Source organism: Oxyura jamaicensis, chromosome 2 (genome assembly GCF_011077185.1).
Source record: "Oxyura jamaicensis isolate SHBP4307 breed ruddy duck chromosome 2, BPBGC_Ojam_1.0, whole genome shotgun sequence".
Lineage (NCBI taxonomy): Eukaryota > Metazoa > Chordata > Aves > Anseriformes > Anatidae > Oxyura > Oxyura jamaicensis.
Genome location: NC_048894.1, coordinates 86449466 through 86469763, shown reverse-complemented (window position 1 = coordinate 86469763; position 20298 = coordinate 86449466). Strand labels below are relative to the sequence as shown.

General features: G+C 38.9%; 1 protein-coding gene across 2 annotated transcripts in view; it reads left to right on the top strand.

The window, feature by feature from the left end:
* DDC (dopa decarboxylase) overlaps window positions 1–19458 on the top strand; it is a 70696-nt gene extending 51238 nt beyond the window's left edge. For both annotated transcript variants that reach the window (XM_035316463.1, XM_035316464.1), the window contains exons 10-14: window positions 3524–3600; window positions 7901–7920; window positions 8626–8724; window positions 14177–14278; window positions 18372–19458. In XM_035316463.1, coding sequence (XP_035172354.1) covers window positions 3524–3600; window positions 7901–7920; window positions 8626–8724; window positions 14177–14278; window positions 18372–18587 — 514 coding nt within the window. In that variant the 3' untranslated portion in view covers window positions 18588–19458. The remainder of the gene's footprint in view (window positions 1–3523; window positions 3601–7900; window positions 7921–8625; window positions 8725–14176; window positions 14279–18371) is intronic.
* The last annotated feature ends 840 nt before the right edge of the window (window positions 19459–20298 follow it).

Below are 20298 nucleotides of genomic sequence, written 5' to 3'. Positions count from 1 at the left end.
CTCTGCATATGGAAGTAAGGAGAAGATGAAACTTTGCTTGTTTCTTCCAACTTTTTCACATCATTCGAAGATACTGCTAGCAAAGTAGCCACTCTCAGAAATGAGAAAATTCACCATCATTCTCTTTAATGTTTACAGGACAATCAGGGGCCAGAGTCTTGTCCATACCAGTTTTGTTTCTCATTAATTCTGCTTTCCCCTATAACCCTACAGAACAATATTAGAACTTTTAACCTGTCTTTCCAGGAAAACAAGGTATATACAGTCACACTGTCTGTCAGTTTACGTTCCCATCTCAAGTGGCTGTAGCTTCTTCCTATCAAATCTTAGACTTAGGCTTAAGAAAGAGTACTTTTAGGTGTTTTTCACCATTTTTTTTCTTGATCTGTCTGGTAAAAACATCAGATAAAATGTATGTCTTTATAGATATGAAGATTCCATTGCAAGGAACCTCAAGAGACCTTGTGAAATGTCTCCTTACTCAAAGTTACACAACTATAGCCTACTGTTAAGTCCTCACTTCAGCAAGGCATTTATGTTTTGGTGTTATTTGCCTGATATGGAATGTAGTATATATTTAAAGTTAAGCTCTTTGGCTTGAAGCCATATCCATCGCCAAAAGAAGACCAGCTACTTCTGATGTCTATGTCCAAAATTCACCTCTCCTATCAGATGTAATGCTGCCTGAAAAAGTGAAAACTCATTTTAAATGTAATAAAGGATGAAGGAGCCCGGTAAGAAGTAAATGTGATGACTGTGTAGTCTTTTAGGATCCATGGAGAGTATTAACCGTAATTTTGTAATAATACAGAAAGAGTTCAATATACCGTGAACACCACTTCAGAATCAAATTATACTGAGTTCCATAGACAGACTTGCTGGGTGCTTTAGTGATTTCAGCACTTTTTCCAATAAATGCTCTAATTTTTTTTCCTTGCAAGTTGATTAAGAAAATCCATCCATTAAATCTGTAATTATTTAACTACTCGGTGTAGTAACATTGATGTCACTTGTGATTTGGAGGCAATTTCATTATAAACCTTTTGTAAAATATTCTGAAACTTCGTGATGTACAAAAAAACTCAGTTCCTTAAAAAAAAAAAAAAAAAAAAAAAAGGGAATTTAATAAATTTAATGTAAGCACTCTAAGAAGGGTATCCAAATTCTGGATTCCTTTAGTGACTCTGCCTCAAAATGCCCAGACAGTTTTGTCTGGCCTGTGTAATTGGCGTTCTGCAATATTATAAAAGAAGAGTTATCTTCTTTCAGATAGAGAAAAAACATTCATGTTGCAAAAGTCTTAGTATTTTTGCTTTTCTCTTTACAGAGGTTAAGTGTTCACTTTTAGTTGAGAAGGTTGTATTTGTATTTTAAAGGAAGGTGCTTACAGGAAATGCTCTTCTGTAGTTGGAAGCAAAATTTTACTGTTGGCTTTTAATATGTGGTAATCTCTTTGGTTATTTTATCTGTTAAAATTGTTAACATCATTAAAATGTGCAGAATAAAGTGAGGCTGCTAAAAGCTGCAGATGTGCAAGCCAGATAGTTCCCTTTTCACAGATTTGCACTTCTTTATTCACCAGGACTTTTACCGTGCATTTCATATTATGAGTATTTAAAATGTGATTTTTATGCCATTCAAGCTAGATCTTAGCCAATTACCATACAAACATCAAGCCTTTGAAAAATTCCAGTTTATAATTTTTTATTTTTATTTTTTGAAATACATGTTCAGGAACCTTCAGTCAACCTTGGATATTTGCAAAGGAAGTTAGGAATACCACTTCTATCCATTACCAGACCACACAAGGACTTAGTGCAAAGAAGTTTAAATACTTAAGGTGAAATCTAGATGTTGCATATAGAGGTACAGCTCAACTGATTCATATACATTTATGTCCAGGCTTTGGATTTATTTTAGTAATCCTTTTAGATAGTTTTTTACGGTTGTCAGACTAAGACCTGTGAAGTCCCAAATGGAACAGACACCATCTTTTAAAAAAGCAGGAACAACTCAAATATTGCTAATGCCATATTAATAGCAATCCATACATCAACCTATGCTTGATAGGATGCAAGATAACAGCGTTTTAATATCTTTTAACTGAACAAATATTCTTGAATAATTGTTATCTGTTCCATTGATTAGCACAGCATGTTACAGGAGGAGGAATGAATCACAATACAACCGACGCTATTGCTTGTAATTTGGGTTAGTTGCCTATGGAATGAGCTACTGCAACATGAATATATCAAAGAAATCAAACATCAAAATACAGTGGAACAATTTAGAGGTTGTCCACAGTATTTACCCTAAACAAAATGGCTTTTGGATAATAGTTTACTTCTTCTGTCCACAGGATGTTTCCGGCACACAAATAGATTTGTTTGTTTATTTTTAACAGAGAGTATCCTAAATGTCTTCTACTATTTTTTATGTGCATAAGCTTACTTATCTTCAGCTGGGTACTTTCCATACCTAAAGCCAAGTTAACCTTGGCACCCTCCTTACAATTAAATAGAGTAGAAGGCCTTCTCTTTCTCTGATTAAGATGTTTTACGTTTATAGTTTTACGTGCACTTTTACATTAAAACATTAAAAAACATAAAAAGGATACTCAGAAAATCATAAAAGGTTTTAACTTTTACCAGTTAGAGTGTCCCCATGTTGACATAATTATTGCTTACTTCGTGAAGTATTTATAGGCCTAGTGAAATTACACAGTGTTTTTTCCTTTTTCAATTTACTAACTTCTTCTTCTTCTGCCTATGTAAAACCCTGCATCTGTAGAGGTGAGTCAGCCTGACACAGCGAGTGTTACCCACTGGTAACGTGTAGCTTGTTCCCTCTGAGAGGGACACCTTGGCTTTTGAAACATGGTCCAGTGACACCACCCAGCAGCTGGCAAGAGCGAGGTACGCTTCCCAGTTCCACGTTGCGCTGCAGGATGTCTTTCAGCAGCTGTGTCTTGCATCCAGCTAGGCTGCCAGGAAGGCTAGTACGAGAGGGAAGCCTGCTTCTGGGCAGGGTGGCCCGGCCCTGCAGGCAACTGCCACCGCCGCTACCCACGGCATGGAGAGATGAGGCGGCGGCCAGCATCCACAGAGCCCCGGCACTGCTGCGCGCCGTGCCTCGCAAGCCACAGCTCTTCCCACACGGCTTTGTACTGCAGTAATTTCAAGGCAACTTCTGTTGACTGCAAACATTAGCATTGCTTTAACTAGTCTCACATTCTGGTGTGATTGTCTATCACCATAAAAAGATCCCTCTGCGTCTGTTTCTTATCTGTTTTTAAATATGCAGTCATGCTGCCCGTTCCTGCTGAGCCTTACACTTGCTTCTTGTAAGTACAGTACGTATATTGCTGTGAAAAAGCACTGAAAATGGCACAGGCTGGCTGTGCTCAGGAAATACGCCAGTTTAAACACATTTAATTTTCCTTCGCTTCTTGTGGAAAATTAATGCTTTAAAATTTAATCCTTAAATTTCCCTGTTTTTTTGTTTTAATCTTTCTTTCTTACAGGGTGAAAAAAAGATCAGATTTAATAGGTGCCTTTAAATTAGAACCTCTTTACCTGCAGCATCACCACCAGGAGTCTGGTAATTTTATAATTAAATAAGATCATCATTGTTTTATTTGCACACTGATATGTAATTAAAAAAAGAGACTTAAGATGAAAACTGAAATTCTTAAAACTGCCTAAGTTGTTTAGGAGCCTATTTCCAAATTCAAAATGCTTTAGGAAGTTAAATTTTTTGAAGTGCAAACATGTCTAGTGAGATTTTAGTTAGCCTAAAAAACAATTAAGGGAAAGCCATTTTATGAAGCATTATACACGCAGCACAGCATTTTCATATTGTGATTTCCCCTGCTCCATATTTAACATTGACTCTTTGTCGGAGTGTTGAGGCAAGTCTTAATGATCTTTGGTAGTCAAGTAAATATAATATTGGTTGCTATGTATCAAGTCCCTTAATCTGCCTTCCCCGATATATATTTTACCAGAAGGCTTTCATAATCTGATTTGGTTTTAGATTTTCTAAAGTCTTTGACCTTTTCTCTTAGCATGCAAGCTCTGATTCATATTTTCAAATATCCATGTCATGAGCAAACATTCCCTGAAACTGCAGACATGGGGTGAGCTGTGTTTGGTATCTGTGCTCTATTTTGGGTGATAGCTATCTGGGTCGTTGTCCCGTTGCACTCACACTCTTAAATCGATTTTAGCAGGGAGGTAAGTGCAGGCTATCAGTCTTGTACAAAATGCTCACAAAAGCAGTTCCTAAGATGCTCACAAAGAACTTACAGATCTTAGGCCCAGTACAAAGCTCCTTAATGGATTGGTGTTGCTCCTTGCACATACCTAGCGACTGCAAAGTGGCATTTGCCATCCAGAAGGCTGGTTTTGCACATATAGGTCACAACTGATTAATTGTGAAGACGTCACAGCAGTGCAATGTCAACATGGGGTGCAACTTCCTTCATAACTTTCTCATGAAGGTGTATCACCTCAAGGGTGCATGTTCTTATCATTTGCCGTATCTCATACCGTTCCTGGAATTGGTGATGCTGATCTGTGTTTGTTGTGGTTTAACCCGGTCGGCAGCCAAGCACCACACAGCTGCTCGCTCACCTTCCCCCCTCCCTCTCGGGGATGGGGGACAGAACCAGGAAAATGAAGCCTGTGGGTTGAGATAGAGACAGTTTATTAGGACAGAAAAGAAATAATAATAATAATGACAATAGTACTACTAATAATAATGTGTACGAAACAAGTGATGCACAATGCAATTGCTCACCACCCGCTGACCGATGCCCAGCCCAACCCCGAGCAGCCGGCCCCCCCACCCCGGCTAGCCACCCCTATATATTGTTCAGCATGCCGTCAGATGGTATGGAATACCCCTTTGGCCAGTTTGGGTCATCTGTCCTGGGTCTGTCCCCTCCCAGCTCCTGCTGCACCCCCAGCTTGCCTGCTGGCAGGACAGGGCGAGAAGCTGAAAAGTCCTTGGCTTGGTGTAAGCACTGCTCTGCAGCAATTAAAACATCAGTGTGGTATCAACATTCTTCTCATCCTAAATCCCAAACACAGCACTGTGCCAGCTACTAGAAGGAAAACTAAGTCTCTCCTAGCCAAAACCAGGACAGTGTTCAAAAGTGTATCCTGAGTACGCTTCTCTCTGTTGTGGCTACAGATTCCTTGGCATTTGAATTAATATAATCCATAATACCACCATTCACTAAAAAGCACTAGGAAAAATTGATTCTTGTGCTTCAGCTGTCAGAGGCTTCAGATTTTATTCCATTTTCTACATTTCCAAGCAATGCAAATATAGAACAGGGCAGTAAACAAGAAAATGTAGTAACTCTGAAGCTGAGGTTCACCCACCAAAGGCTAGAATTGTTAAGAAAAAAAATATGTACTTTTTATTTTCCTTTTAAAATGAGAAATGAAAATTATTGCAAGTATGCGTAAGTCACTATCTTTTAATTACTGTACATGAAAAATATTGCTCTTGAGGAGAAAAAAATCCAAAGTTAACTAAAGTGAAAATCCATTCTTGTGACAATTGGCAGTGCTAATAGAAGAATCTTAGGACTTCCTAGGTTAAATGACACCAAAAGGAAATTAAACCTTTCTTAAAACTAGGTGATTTCAGTGAGGCCACCTAGATGGGCTGAAAACTCTATCTCCCCAGCTGGATAAAAAGTTGTTCAGTCTTTGCATTGCCTTCACTATCCATGATGGCATTCAATTAGATCGAGGCATAATCATACCAAATAGATCAGCTGATTATTGGCAATGTAGTGAATATTTATTACATTCTAATTCCATTTGCTGGCAGTTTTCCGAAGAGCTGGACGACTTTTCAAATGCACATTCCTCTAGTTGAACTGTTAAATCCCATCCACGCGTATGCCTTCAATAAAAATGGCCAGATTTGCAAAGGTGCTAGGCTCTTACGGTCACTCTTGATCCCCCTGTGCTTTATGGGATGTCAGCACTCCTTGAAATAAGACTTGTCTAATGGAGGGTCTTATTTTCTGAGTAAGTCTCAGGTCTGAGAATTCCCATCATGGTTTACAAGGCAAATGAAGTAGCATTTTTGAATTCACTCATCTCTCACTCAAGAATTTAAATGAGCGGAAAAATATATCTATCTGTGAGCAATTACTCTTAATAACCATATGGCAATTACGTGTGCCCCCAAGGGGAAAGTCTTTATTTTGTCATTAATTATAATTTTATGTGATTTGCATCATTGCTCTGGGAAGATTATCCTGGCTTGCCTGGCAACCCAGGATATAGGTCAAATCCTAATGGCAGCGTTAGAAGAATGCAGCTCTGTACGCTATTGTTAATGCCACATATACTCCCACAATGCAATTCATCCTGGTTAAATACAGATGTAAGACTAAGGCTTGTAATCAAGGACTAATCATTGATTGCATTCTGCTTCACAGCTTGTGAAAGGCGTTGTTGTGGATCATTAGACACAGCCCCTTACAGGAGCGTAGGATTATTTATCTATCACCAGTTGCTTTCCTCTCTTTGCTACCAGCCTTGCAGCTATCAAATACAAATGGCTGCGACAACGCAGAACGTGAATGTTATCAAATCACCTTGTTCCTGAGACAAAACAACCATGTTCACTTCCTGATGTCCAGGAACAGGTTAACGATTGTTGCTTTTTATTTTTTTTATTTTTTCTCTAGAAAATAACCTTGGAACAGGTTAACGAGCCAAATGGCTATATGTTGTAGGGAGGAGGGATCATGTGTTTTGGCTGTGTGTATGTGAGAGTGCTGGCAAGAGAGTTTGTAGCACAGGAAATTGAGTCTTTTACTATTATTATTTTTTTTTTTATTACTATTTTTTTTCCTTTAAACTCCCAGGAAGGCTGGGAATCAGAAAAATGATGTAGGCTGGTCAATTCATGAGCTACAGTTCTATTTAGTACCTGGTGGCTCATAATGCCAAGAGCACTTAGCACTTCTCCATGGAATTTAAGTGCATACTTCCTCATGGAGCTTATATTCCACTGCAGGATAAGAAAGCTAAGCAGATCCTTCCATATGTTCCTAAAGAAGTGCTTTAAGATTTTAGATCAGTTTAATTTTTGTCACTGGTTTACTGCGAGTAATCCAGCTTTATGGTACCGTTTTCTTTACTGTGAAATCAGCCTAATTACCTGATTCAAAGGCAGAGGCATCTTGACACTGTGTGCTCATACAAAAGATATCAAGTAATGCCCTCTACTTGCCTCCCTGAACTGAACTTTTTTGTGGCTTGGTCAAACAGTGTAAGGGCTTTTCACCACATCAAATAAAAAGCCATAACAATGCAGAACGTTATTCACCAAACAGGAAGAGTTCATTTCTGAGTCAAATTTTCCAGTCACTCATTAGACATGCTTAAAAATCAGCAGCAAATACATGAATGGGTATAAAAGCTAGTTAGAAACACATTGTTTTGCGAAATGTCAGTTCATCAAGTGGTGACATTTTGCAGCAGAGGATGAGCGTTGAAATGAGTTTGGGCATTCTGCAAAACAAAAGAAACAAAAGCCATTTTGGGTGCTACTTCTTTTCCTTACAAGAGGAAAATAAATGTAGTAGTTAGTCTATGATCACCATGGGATCTGAAGTAGAACAGAAAGGAAAATTATTTATTCTAAAAATTGTTCTACAAAAAAAAAAAATAAAAAAATGTTTGCTAATGGTATAGCCCAGCTTGCTAAGGAGTGATGCAATAACCTGTTGACAACAGTGATGCTGAAGTTGGTGGCAGACAAGCAGGATAGCTAAAATACGGCTTTTTCAATAGCATTAGGATATGATTGTAGGGTTTTGGCTGTCATGATAAAGCAACGTGAACATTTTTTCTTTAACTTTCAGGCCTTGTAACAGATTACCGGGTAAGTACAACATCGATACAATCATTAATATTACTACTTGTATGCACTGATATTTCCAGGGCTTTTATTTTCCATTACTTTCGTAAACTTCAAAACCTTACCTTTCTTTCCGTGATGAATGCAGCTTACGAAGTTTTTAGCGTTACTGAAGCTGCAACTTTAAACTCTGTTTAATTTTGGGAAGAAAATGTTTAAAGGCAGAATGAGTCTTGCATATGTAACATTTTAAGATTTCAGCAGTAGAAAGAAATTTCCTAAAGATTGTTTTTCTCAAAATAGTGACTAATATATATATCTATTTAATGCATGTTTTAACTTTGATAAGATAAACATTTTTGTTTTGAAATGGAAAATGGGCCCATCAGAATAGGTGCTGGTCCCACAACTGTAAGCAAGCCAATGTACGATACTCATTTTTCCAAAACCTTTGAGGAGAAATTGGGATGCAAAAAGACAATTTGCTTTGTGACCCTTCCATTCTGACACCAACCTTCACTTCGTTTGAAAAATTTGAGTATGAAGAGTTGTGTCAGAACATTAGGCCAAAATAGCCATTTTTGTTATTATTTGGCCCACCTCTAGCTATGGCCTCTAGGGTCTGGAAATGTGTTATGCTTAAGAGTCTCTGCAGCTTGTACAATTTCTGCAGTATCTCTGCAAAGCTGACTTCTAACGTGGGTGCCCTGCCTTGTCTCTGGCTTGCAGCACTGGCAGATCCCCCTGGGGAGGAGGTTCCGCTCCCTGAAGCTCTGGTTCGTGCTGAGGATGTACGGGGTCACGGGACTGCAGGAGCACATCCGCAAGGTAACGCGGGTTTGCTTTCTTGGGTAGTCTGCAGTGGGATGGTAAGGGAAAATGAGCTGTATTTCCCCCCATCCACTTCCCACAGCTTCTGCATACATCAGAACGCAGAGATGACAGCTTTCAGAAAGTTCGTGTCGATAGGAGTACTGCTTTCTGCCCCATGCCGTGTCACAGTTTCATATCATGGCAGGATCTAAGCTGTCATCCATTTTGTAATAATCTTTAGAGAAGACAAGCGTAGGAATTTGGAATTCATACAATGCAGGACTGTAGGCCCCTCTCAAATTAAGCCAGAGCACATTATTATTATTATTATTTCTGGGAGAAAAAACATGAATCATTCCTTATCTCTTTATTTCCCTAATGCACATGCATCGATAGCATGTTTATATTATGATTAATGTTGTTGGGCTACATTTATGGTACAGTACCTTATTGTCCACCTATCCTTGAAGCGATAATTTCTGCTGTTTCTCTGTTTCCTGTTTAAAATACACATTTTTTTAAAAACGATGTGTACAATTTACAGTTTGTTAACATTGCTGTGAGTAAGCACTAAGTTTATTCTTAATGTAAAAAAGATGGGTTATTTAATCACTAAAAAACACACCTGGCAGCAGTCTACATGATATATATATATATACTTCCTCTGTAGCAGTAAAATCAAATTCAAGCATGCCTTTCCTTTTTATGAAGTTTAGGGAAACTTATAATGAGGGGAGCTCCATGACTTCGCTCTAAATATTTACAAAAATATCCATTAGCTTAGACTCTGGTCTAGTATACCAAACCCTCTGCAGGCATGCATTCCTTTCTGTTGTGGTACTAAACAGATGAGAAGGGCTTCTTCTGCCACTGTAAAACAGCTGCATGAATAAATCTCTTCCAGTTTGGAAAGGTTCTGGGATGGAGGAGGTACCCTTTTTGCTTCTCATTTTTATCACAATATTTTTTGACTGACTCTACAGGGATTTAAATTATATTTTTAGTTTTAGTAAGGCTCTCAGAAGCAAATTGTGAGAACTGTGGCAATCCTAATGTTTTCTTATCCTTATGACAATTTGATACGTGCCCTTCCAATGAAGCTGATGCATGGCTGGTTACTGCTTTACTAGACTGCCATTACAGTTTCTTGTGCTTTGCTCTCTCAGGTTAGATTTTTGGATACAAGTTATTTCAGTGTCATGCCAAGGTTTTAAGTAGGGCTAAATCTCTCACTGGGAAAACAGAATATTAGAAGCCCCGTGTTGATGACATGGCCTTTCTCAGGCAGGTTTCCACAATTCAGTATTCACATTCAACAAGATGCTTTGCAGTTCTCTCATTCCCTGTCTCCCAGACATTTCCCTGGCTGCCCAGACAAAAACTGCTTGTCTTCCCATTGTCATAGCTGGTTTTGTATTTTTCTATGACAACACCGTTTGGTAAGGCAAAGCAAATCCATCCTTTCCTAAAGATACTGACTCTAAAGCTGGAGCCCTCCTATATTCCCGTATTTGCAAAGATAATTTGGAAAACTAGATTTCAAAGGCATCCTTGCATTGTGTGTGTGTTTAATAGTTCATTAAAGACTAAAGTGTTCCCCAGTGCACAGAGGAAAAAAAGTTATGACCTTATGTTTGCACCTTTGGAAAAATATTAAGGGTAATTAAGTGCAGAATTTGAGTCACTGTATAATCACAGAATCACTGAATCATAAAGGTTGGAAAAGACCTTCAAGATCATGTGGTCAAACCATCCCCCTACCACCACCATCACCCACTAATCCATGTCCCTAAGCACCACATCCAACCTTTCCTTGAACACCCCCTGGGACAGTGACTCCACCACCTCCCAGGGCAATCTGTTCCAATGCCTGACCGATCCATCAAACTGGAACCATTAAGTTAGTTCCTCCTCACCACCCCCACAGATAAGTACTGATTAAATTCAGTGGGCTTCAAACCAGTTTCAAAACAAACAAACATTTCTATCTCTCTGAGTTCAATTTTTTTGTTTTGTTTTGTTTTTCTTTTAGTAGTAACGTTTAGAAATAAGGCTGTTTATTATGTTGCAACCTTTAAGGTCTGCATCAAAATGACCGGATAACCACCGCAGCTTGGTATTTGCTTGTACCGAGACAGGCATTTAGGAACCAAAATATTCCTAGGAGATGAGAATGAGTGACTTTGATTTAGATATAGTAACTTTTTTGTTTTCCAGACCTTCCAGTTATGCACTTTCTTCCCACACATGTAATATTAACCTATTGCAAAGTATAGGTTTTAAAGCAGTGGTAAAGGGGAGGGCGGTCATCTCAGAAGGATGTGGGGAGAGAAAAATACAAATTTTGGAGGTAAGTCTCAAAGCTGTGGAGGAGATGTACAAAGAGGGCAAAAGCAACAACAGTCCTCTGGACTGATTCCAAACAGTCAGTGATGTGAATGTGAAAACCCCCAAAGCCCATTTGTAAATGGCACATCTGTAAACTGCTTGGCCATGTAATACTCCTTTGTCCTTTTTAAGTCATCTCAAAAAGCTCAGAAGTCATCTGAGAAATTTAGAGGTTAATGCTTCTGTAGGTAATCCCCAAAAACATTCTGAGTCAGTTAAATCCTGTGGAGGTCCAGAAGAAATCAGTGTACCACATTCTCCCTTTCTCACTGACAAAAATGAATTCAATTAACAATTAACAGCTGAGATCAAGAAACTGGAACCGTACAGAACAGCAGTCCCAGAGATGGCACTGCAGCTGGGCAGTGGCATTGTCCAAGTGGCTAGTTAGAGGACACTTTTTGGTGCATCTTCATTCATTCTAGTGAGATGTGAGCGTAAGCAGGCAGAGAGGTGAAATCTGTAGGAAGAAAAGTATGAAGTGATCAAGGCAATGCAAGTGTATGTACTTGCATACACACATTATTGCACTTTGATGCTTCTGAGAAACTCCCCACATCTGAACGCCTCACAATTGTGTTCACTGCTCCCATGAGTAAGACATTTCCCTTAATCCTGACTAATCACATTACTTAGATCCCCTTCTTTTTTGCCTTCTCACTGCAAAAGGCCGATGGTTATTTACCTGAGACAGAGGGACACAAAAATCCCTTGCCGTACCCGTGCCCAGAGAAGGGGTACAGCTCTTTGAGTCGAGAGAGGCAGGTGTGATATCTAAAAGCCCTTTGACTTCACAGAGTTTGAACTTCCAGGCTTAATAACATTTAACTTTATTGGATTTATTTATGTTTGGTTGCAACAATCTTTGTAAAAGCGATTCAGGATATTACCTTATGGTTCAAAGCTGCAGGGCCTTGGGTCACTGTGCTAAGCAAAGCTGGGGAAAGCAAAGCAAGTGAAACTTGTTAGTTCCTACTTTCTCTCCGTCTCAGTCCTGCTTGTAAAAATCTAAAACACTTGGTGCCCCCCAGTGGCTTTGCAAATTATTGCTACCTGATAAGGCTTGCTACGAAAAAATGACTTCCATCCCTACAGAATGCTTCCAGCATTTTCATCCGTGTTTTACTAAATAAGCTATATTTTCTCTTGCTTTTATTTCTTTCAAATTCCTGAAAAATCCTTTAGTGCAAAATCTGGAAATACTTGCTAGAAAGTGTACAGCAAGTGCCTGTAGTTTTCTTGTACAAACTACTCGCAGTAAGCCAAATCTCAAATCGGTAAATCAAAAAGGTAAATTTTGATTAAGTTCTGTTGGAGATTACATTTGGTTGAGCAGTTGTGAAAATCTCTTGTCATTGAACATCTCACTGAAAGTCATTCGTCTGATCGAACGGGATTTTTTTTTATGGCCTTGACTTCCAAGACCTGGTGTGTGCATTGTGAAATTTTGCTGAGCTGTGTAAAAGACATAACTTGTTTGGTGCTATGGAATGGAGGGCTGGAGGAGACGGTAGAAGACTTTTACAGCCTGCATGTATATTTCACATAAGTTTCCCATGCACTTATGCATACAAATATACACAGTGTGTACATACACATACTTCTGGTCATAGTTGTAAGCCCATGCTATTTATAGTAGCAGAATATCCAAATGCTTTGGAAAGAATTGGGCATTTTATTGTTCTTATTCCTGACTCAAAGAGCTTTCAGTCTAATTTTAGAGGGAGGTGATAAATGAATGTCACAAACAGCAGAGAGGAAGTGGTAACGAGAGGAAGATTGGCTGGTTACAAAGAGTATGCCCGGTAGGAATGTCTTGAATCAATGTTCAGTTCCATATAAACAATGTTTTCCTATTTTAGGAAATAAACATCAGAAAGCTATGATTAAGATTGCAAAATGTGTTGGTTTTCTTTTTTTCTTTTTTTCTTTCCTTTTTTTTTTTTCACTGTAATTTTTGTTCTCCTTTTTTCTTGCCTTTGGAAAAAGTTGCTGTGAGATTAAATATTTCACATCTAACCTTGACCCAAAGTGTTTTATATTTGTTGGTATCTTTCCTTGAACTTGCAAGAAAGCAAAGTAGAACAGAAGGAACAGACATGGGGTCTGTTCATTTTAGTAAACTTGTTTGCAATCATAAATGCATAAAAGTGCTGATAATTTTTGACGTAGACTGGCTGCTGCACAAACTGTAATTTTAATACCCAGTTGTCTTTTTCTTTAGGGTAGCGAGCACTAAATTGGTGATAACCAGTAAAGGGGGGCTGTGTAACTGATGCGGACATCAGTTCTTTTTTTTCCTCATGCTTTTGTATTTATTTTCTGTCTGGAAGAAAGCAAAATATGGTTTATGTATAGAAACCACCGACTGATATTAAGACTTCTTTGCTGGTTGTTAGTATGCCTGTTGGTATTGTTCCTATTTCATTTTGGAAGAGTATTGGTTTCCTATGCCTTGATATAACTGTTCTGGCTTGATGTCCAATATTTTTTTTCCCCCGGTAACTTTTAAACAGGCTGGCTGAGGTATGCTGTCCATTTTCTTGATTTTACTGCCATCACTTTTCTTTTCAACTGGTCCTGAGTGCCCAGGCCAGAAGAGTGAGCAAGTACCTCACAGTACTCTCATGTTACGTGAACTATTCCAAGCAGTGTCTCTGCCCATCTGATTTTCAACTGGACTTACGATCATCTTCTCTATACGAGTCTGTGCATCTCCCCTCTTCCCCTCTGTCTCCCTTCATCCAGTCTCAACCAAAACTGAGAATGGTAGAAAACCTAAAGAAGATTGTTACAATTATTTGCTGTTAATATGGTATCATGAAAGTTACAAAACTGGGCCAAAAGGTTTCACTAAGAAACAGACTGGTGCTGCCTGAGATAAACTGAGCAGCCCATATGGTAACTGGTCAGCATGGTCTCTGAAAGTCATAAATGGGCTGTAAGTTAACAGAAACAGATGGCAACACGTGAGTATTACCACGTATCAGAGGAGGGAACTGAGAAAGGAGATTAAGGAGCAAATCTTTTCTTTTAATAAACCAAATTTATACAATATAGATGCTCTTTCTCTTCGCAGCACGTCAGGCTGTCACATCAGTTTGAACATCTAGTCCTTCAGGATGAAAGATTTGAGATCTGTGCTGAGGTTGTCTTGGGACTAGTCTGTTTTCGGCTGAAGGTAAGGCAGCTAAGGCTTTCTACTCTTCTGTCATGTTTTATAGCAACACAGTAACTTGCAGTAGAATATAGTCTTGGTAGTTAATATTCTTAATTATTTTTAAGGAGAGTAAGGGGAATTCAAAGTGGATTAAAAAAAGACACTTAAGACACTTTTTTTTTAGAACTAAATCAAGTCCTTATGAGAAATTCACCCATATTAGGGTATGGAAGAATATAGTCAAGAATATAGGCAAACAAATGGTCTTAGTCTACCCAGAAATTCAAAATGGCTGTTACATTCTATGCTTAATGGTCTTTGATTAAGATGGTTGTTTAAATATATTTCTCCAGACATCTATTCAAGCTGCATGTATGCATAAGAGATGTTCCTTGTCACGTTAATTTTATACGTGTATATATTTAATACATAACTTTATATATATATACAATATCTATCATGGATGAAGATTTGAATACTAATGGATTTTTTTGTTCTTGAAAGAAAACATTTTCACTTATAGAATCCCACAGTTAGACTGGGCAAATTGGAGCAAGATATGAGAAGGAAAAGGTGGCATGCATGGGAGGCCAGCTTCCAAAATGCCCTTGGTACTGATCTCCATTTTTTTTTCTTTTTCTTTTTCTTTTTTTTTTTTTTTTTTCCTGGACGTGACTCTTGATCCTCTTTGCCTTTCATTACCCCAAATCTCTGTATGTGCCAAGTTCATTGATGTCAACCTTGCCCGACAGAAACTAGAAAACTGCCTCTGCTCTCAGACTATAAGAGCGGCAGTGGGTGGGAAGGTTGCCTTGTTTAATCAGACATTCGAAGGAGATCAATGGCTTGTTTTAGGTAAGAAGCTTGTTCAAAGTAAAGGAGCTTGCAGCTAACGCCTCTGTAAAAGGCTGCATTGTGACCCACAATCTGAACGCCAAGCAATAATGAAAACTGCACGGGTGTTTTCTAGCCCACATGATACCTCACTGAGCTTTTGGCTTTTCTGAAGGCTCAGAAGAACATCTTGGCTCCTTCTGAGTAGCATGGTATTGCTGTGTTTCACAAATTCTTCTCTCAGTCATTCAGTCGCACCATTTACTTGAGTTTGATGCAACTGTTTGAAGGATCTAATGAATCTTTAGCAATACCGTAATGGTAAATTAATCTGAAATAGGGAAGTTTGAGTTTGTGGTGTTTAAAATAAAAGAAAAAAAATGATCTGCTGCTAGGGGATCAGACAGATTATGTAACGGGGGGTTGTTCCAATAAGGGGAAATGTGAATATGTTTTCTTTCCTAATGAGAACTTTTAGAAGATTTTGAGGAATAGGTTCTGTTCTCAATAACAAGATGCTGGTTGTAGTCTGCTCTCTGACTTGGACAAGCAAACACCGGTTTTGCAGATCCAGAGACAGCTGTTACTCAGTGCTCTACATTTAGTTTAAAGAAGCAGAGCTTAGCAACACAGAATTGTCACTTTTGATCAGACCAGTGGTTCACCCACATCTGGTCTCCTGTCCCTGATGCTCCAGAGAAAGAAATCAGATTCACAGGGAAAGACATTTACACAAGAGGAGATAAATACTGGATATCTAGCTCATAAACTTTGGGCAAGTTGTAGAATAAAGACATTATTCTTCTGAAAACCATCTTGAAGCAGCAGTGTTTTCATCACTTGCCTTCCCTGTCCAAAAAAACACCAAAAAACAAACAATCAAACAACAACAACAAAAAAACACACCCCAAGCTAACAAGCTTTTAAATGAAGAGTTTTTTCCAGTTATTTTTGCAACTTTATTTCCTATTAAAATAATTCTTCAGAATCTCATGGTGGTTTCTGTACTTGATTTTAAAATGCACCCTGGAAGAGGATACTTGTGACTTTTATGTAACTTACTGGAACAACCCCATGTTACAGTAGGACTGAAGGACAGGGGACTTGACCTTATAATACTTTGAGCTGTAAAAATAGCAATATTTTTCCTTCCGTTGTTTTTGAGAAATCTTCTTTTTATTTTTTAGCCGTAACTTTTAATGTTTTGCCGTTCATGCTGTTGAGCAGATGGACTAATAGTCTATGACTTTCATATTACAACTATTTCATCAAATATCAGAGAAGGAATCCAAGTATCACACCAAAGGGTTAATTTTTGGCCTCCCTGCCACGTCTGCAGATGAATACAAGTCAAGCTAGTCATTTCTCCAAGGGGTGTGAGAAGACTGGCTTATTAAAACTGACAGACTCAATCAGAGCTGGCTGCTGGCTTCTCAAAGCTCTGGGAGAGGACTTGTCACTGCTAACTTCCATTTGATGTGACACCTGAGTGTCAGAGGAGCCCCTAGGTGCAGCTGAGAGAGTAGAAGAAAGGCACACAAACCTTTCTCCTTCCTCCCCCTACTCCTAACAAGGGCATTAGCATATTATAACTGCTTGTGCTGCCTTAAAGTTGGTGCTGTGCATTTCATATTAATGGTGAGGATCAACCTTTCACTGATAGATTACCTTCAGTAAGGCAGCAGTACATCATTCTCAGCAGTGATGCTGACTTGGGTTCATCTCTACCTGTAATGGGATCCAAAAGCATGGGAAGAAATCATTTTGTCCTTAGCTCCAGTGGGAAACCGTGTCTCCCTTGTGCTTTGTTCCCTTTAGAAGGCTAAGAAGGCACGCCATGACTGTGTAGATTTGAGATAACCTGACTTCTAATAAAGATATTTTCAAGAAGACCTATGGCCGCTACTGTACCAAGCCCACTGCTGAGCATGTTACAGGTGGATTTGTCCACTTGTGGCTCTGGTGCTGCAGTGGTCAGTCAGGGAACACCACAAGTCCCAGCATCTCTTGCAATGCTGTGTCACCGGCAGTGTAAATGGAAAGAGTAAAGGCTGTACAGTAGCTAAGATCCTTCCCCAAGGAGTAAGATCATAGCACTCAGGATCAACGTGGTGTTATCTTACATTGCTATGGCAAGCAGGCCAGCAAATCTGAAGCCATCTATCAGGCTGCTGATATAAAAACTTAGACATAGGGGTTCCTTTAACTTGGGTAACGAAGACTGCCAAAGAGATGCTGTTAGCACTTCATCCTGCATTGCTAAATCTGACAAAAATCCCAAGACTCTGCTGTCGTTTTCATTTAAAGCAATTTACTGGTGTTTTTGAAAATCTGACGACATCTTTAGTTTTATTCTTAAATGCTGATGGAGGTGAACTAGGAAAACCATTAATGCAACGTTAGCTGAACCTGTAAAAGAACCAGTACTCTTCTGTGCAGTCCTGTTTCTTTTAGAATGTGATATTGTAAGCATGCAGTTGCTCTAAAGGAAATATGTTCAGTATTTGAGTACAAGGAGGACTAAGTACACTAGAAGGAGATAAAATTCAGTACTGCAAGCATATGGAGTCCCTCTGACTTCTTGCAGGTTATTTAGCATTTATGACTTACTCAGAAGAATGGTTACTTCCAATTTGCCACATTTCTAAAATCCTCCTGAAAAACACTCTGTAGGATTCTGTGGAGGACAGTTCCTCTAGAACTTAGAGCAAATGCTTTTTTAGGGTTTCACTAATAGTATGAACCAGATTTTGGTTCCTTGGTTTTATTTATGCCATTGATACATTACCTTAACTATTACTTCACTGAGGGTAAGATTTCCATCTTCGTATTCCAAAGCCTCTCTACCAGCAGCCATGCCTAAGTGAAGACTGGAAGATTTGTTTTACCAATGTTAGTACAGTTCGTTGCAAAACTGCCTCCCACGTCTGTTTGATTAGATCTAAGAAAAGTGTAATGAAACGGTTGCAGTAATGAATGTTTTTATGTGAAGCTACATAGCTCATGACCTTAGGTCATGCAAAAGCAGTCAGCTATCACAAATGCCCCAGTGTGAACACTGCTTCTAAGCCACAGTTAATCCATAAATCATTTTGTGGCTGAAAAACGATCTCTTGAGCCATGATCTTTTTTATAATCCTTTGATGGCAAAGCACTGAGAGATGAGAAAGCGGCTACATGTTACTGGTGACACCTTGGCTTGGCTGCTTGGTGGGACTTACATATTCCAGACTTGTTTTTGAAACTCATTGCTGTATCTATCGAATTATGATGATTTCAGGGCTCAAACGAACTAAATAAGGCGCTTCTCAAAAGCATAAACGAGGCCAAGAAGATTCACCTGGTCCCGTGCTACCTGCGAGAGAAGTTTGTGCTACGCTTTGCTATTTGTTCCCGCACGGTGGAATCCACCCACGTCAAGTTTGCCTGGCAGCACATCTCACGGCTGGCGACTGACCTCCTGCAAACATGGGAGCATGACAACCACCAGCAGTAACGGTGGTGAAGGAGCAGTGGGGAGGAGGTAATTAGCTGGCTTTCTCTGTGTTGCCAAGCTTTATTTTAGGGGCAGGTGGGAAAGTTGAATTACGAGGGAAAAAAATACAAAACCTGTTGTTTCGTAGCCCAGCTGCAGGAGCAAAACCCTTGCCAGCACGTTGTGTTGTAACCTTGGTGATTCGTTCTCTACACTGTATTCCTACGCACTGCATTCTCGCCCTGCCTCTTTCCAGGCTGGATGTGGCCGTGGGGGCTCAAGCTGTCATTTCTTACCATTTCTTATCTGTCCGTTATCCAGAGAGTTTATTGAACCAGGCAACTCAATGGGAAGTGTTATTACTCCCTCTGTCATCGTCAATAAGCCCCTAGCACACCCACTCCATTCTCTGTAGATGAAACGGTGAGGTGTTATAACCAAATAATTTAACGTTTTTATGACTTCTGAAAAAAAAATCCAAGTTGTGAGAAACTCAGTAACCTGGTTATACACTGTTCACATTCTATCTAAACAGGCAAGTGCAAAGGTTATAATTCGGTATTTTTGGTATTCAATCTTTTTATAACTCAAGTTGGGACTTCAAGACTTCTTTCATTACATAGCCAAATTAGGGGGAGTTGTGCATTACATTGACTGCCCTTATGGCAGGTTCCCCGCTCTCTCCTTAAAGGTTTGCTTTTAAAACAGTGATTTTGTCATATCTCAGCAAGTATTTCATGCTGTTTATTGGTTTTCACTTAAATCATTCAGAATGAGGCCTCTTAGAAGCTCCTTCTTCAGAGTTTTGCCAAAATCCATGTGCTACCTGATGTTCTGTATTTTTAACCAAGTTATTATAAGCAGTAACTATGTAAAATAAATAATCTGTAAGGTATGTTGTGTGAAATGGAATGGTGATTTCTTTTTATGCCTACCACTCTGCTTACTTCATTGTGTAATAATGAAATAAGCAACAAAAAATTATTTGACAAAATATGCTGAGAAAAGTGATTGAAAAAAAGTTACTTAAATTAGTTAAAAAACAAGATAAAAATACAATAAAAATACAAATTATAAGAACTAACCCCCCAAAGATGCTGTGGTTCCCCCATCAGTGTTTTTTTTCCACTAACAGTTAAGTATGAATAAAAAATAATTAACCATTAGACAAAACCAAATAATGTGTACTGAACAAACATCATTGATATATCCTCCAGTCAGTTGCAGGTAGGTACAGTGAAGAGGGAAAATAAAGGTCAGAAACAACATCTGACTTTAAAATTTTGAAGACGTATATTCCAGACAGTTACTTTTATGTAAATAAGAACAAAATAAATGACTACTCCAAGAAAAATCGGTAGGATTCATTTCTACATTTGAATTTATTTTAATCTTTCCCTTTAACTTGTCATGCTAACTCCTAAAGTATCTTGAGAAACTTGAAAACTTACTGAGTTTTTTTTCTCCATCCCTTGCAAATGCAATTCCCGCATTTGGGAAGTTGCATGTAGACCAAGAAGCAGCTGGGAACAGCTAATCAGGATGCAGTCTGCTCCTAGCCACATTTTTTCTCTGTGTTTTCATCCTGCAAGGATGAGCAGGGACAGCACAAAGTTGCGCCAGGGTCAGACTGGGCATGAGGAAAAATGTCTTTATCGTGAGGGTGGTCAAACACTGGACCAGGCTTCCTAGCGAGGTGGTTGACGCCCCGTGCCCGTCATCATTCAAGAGA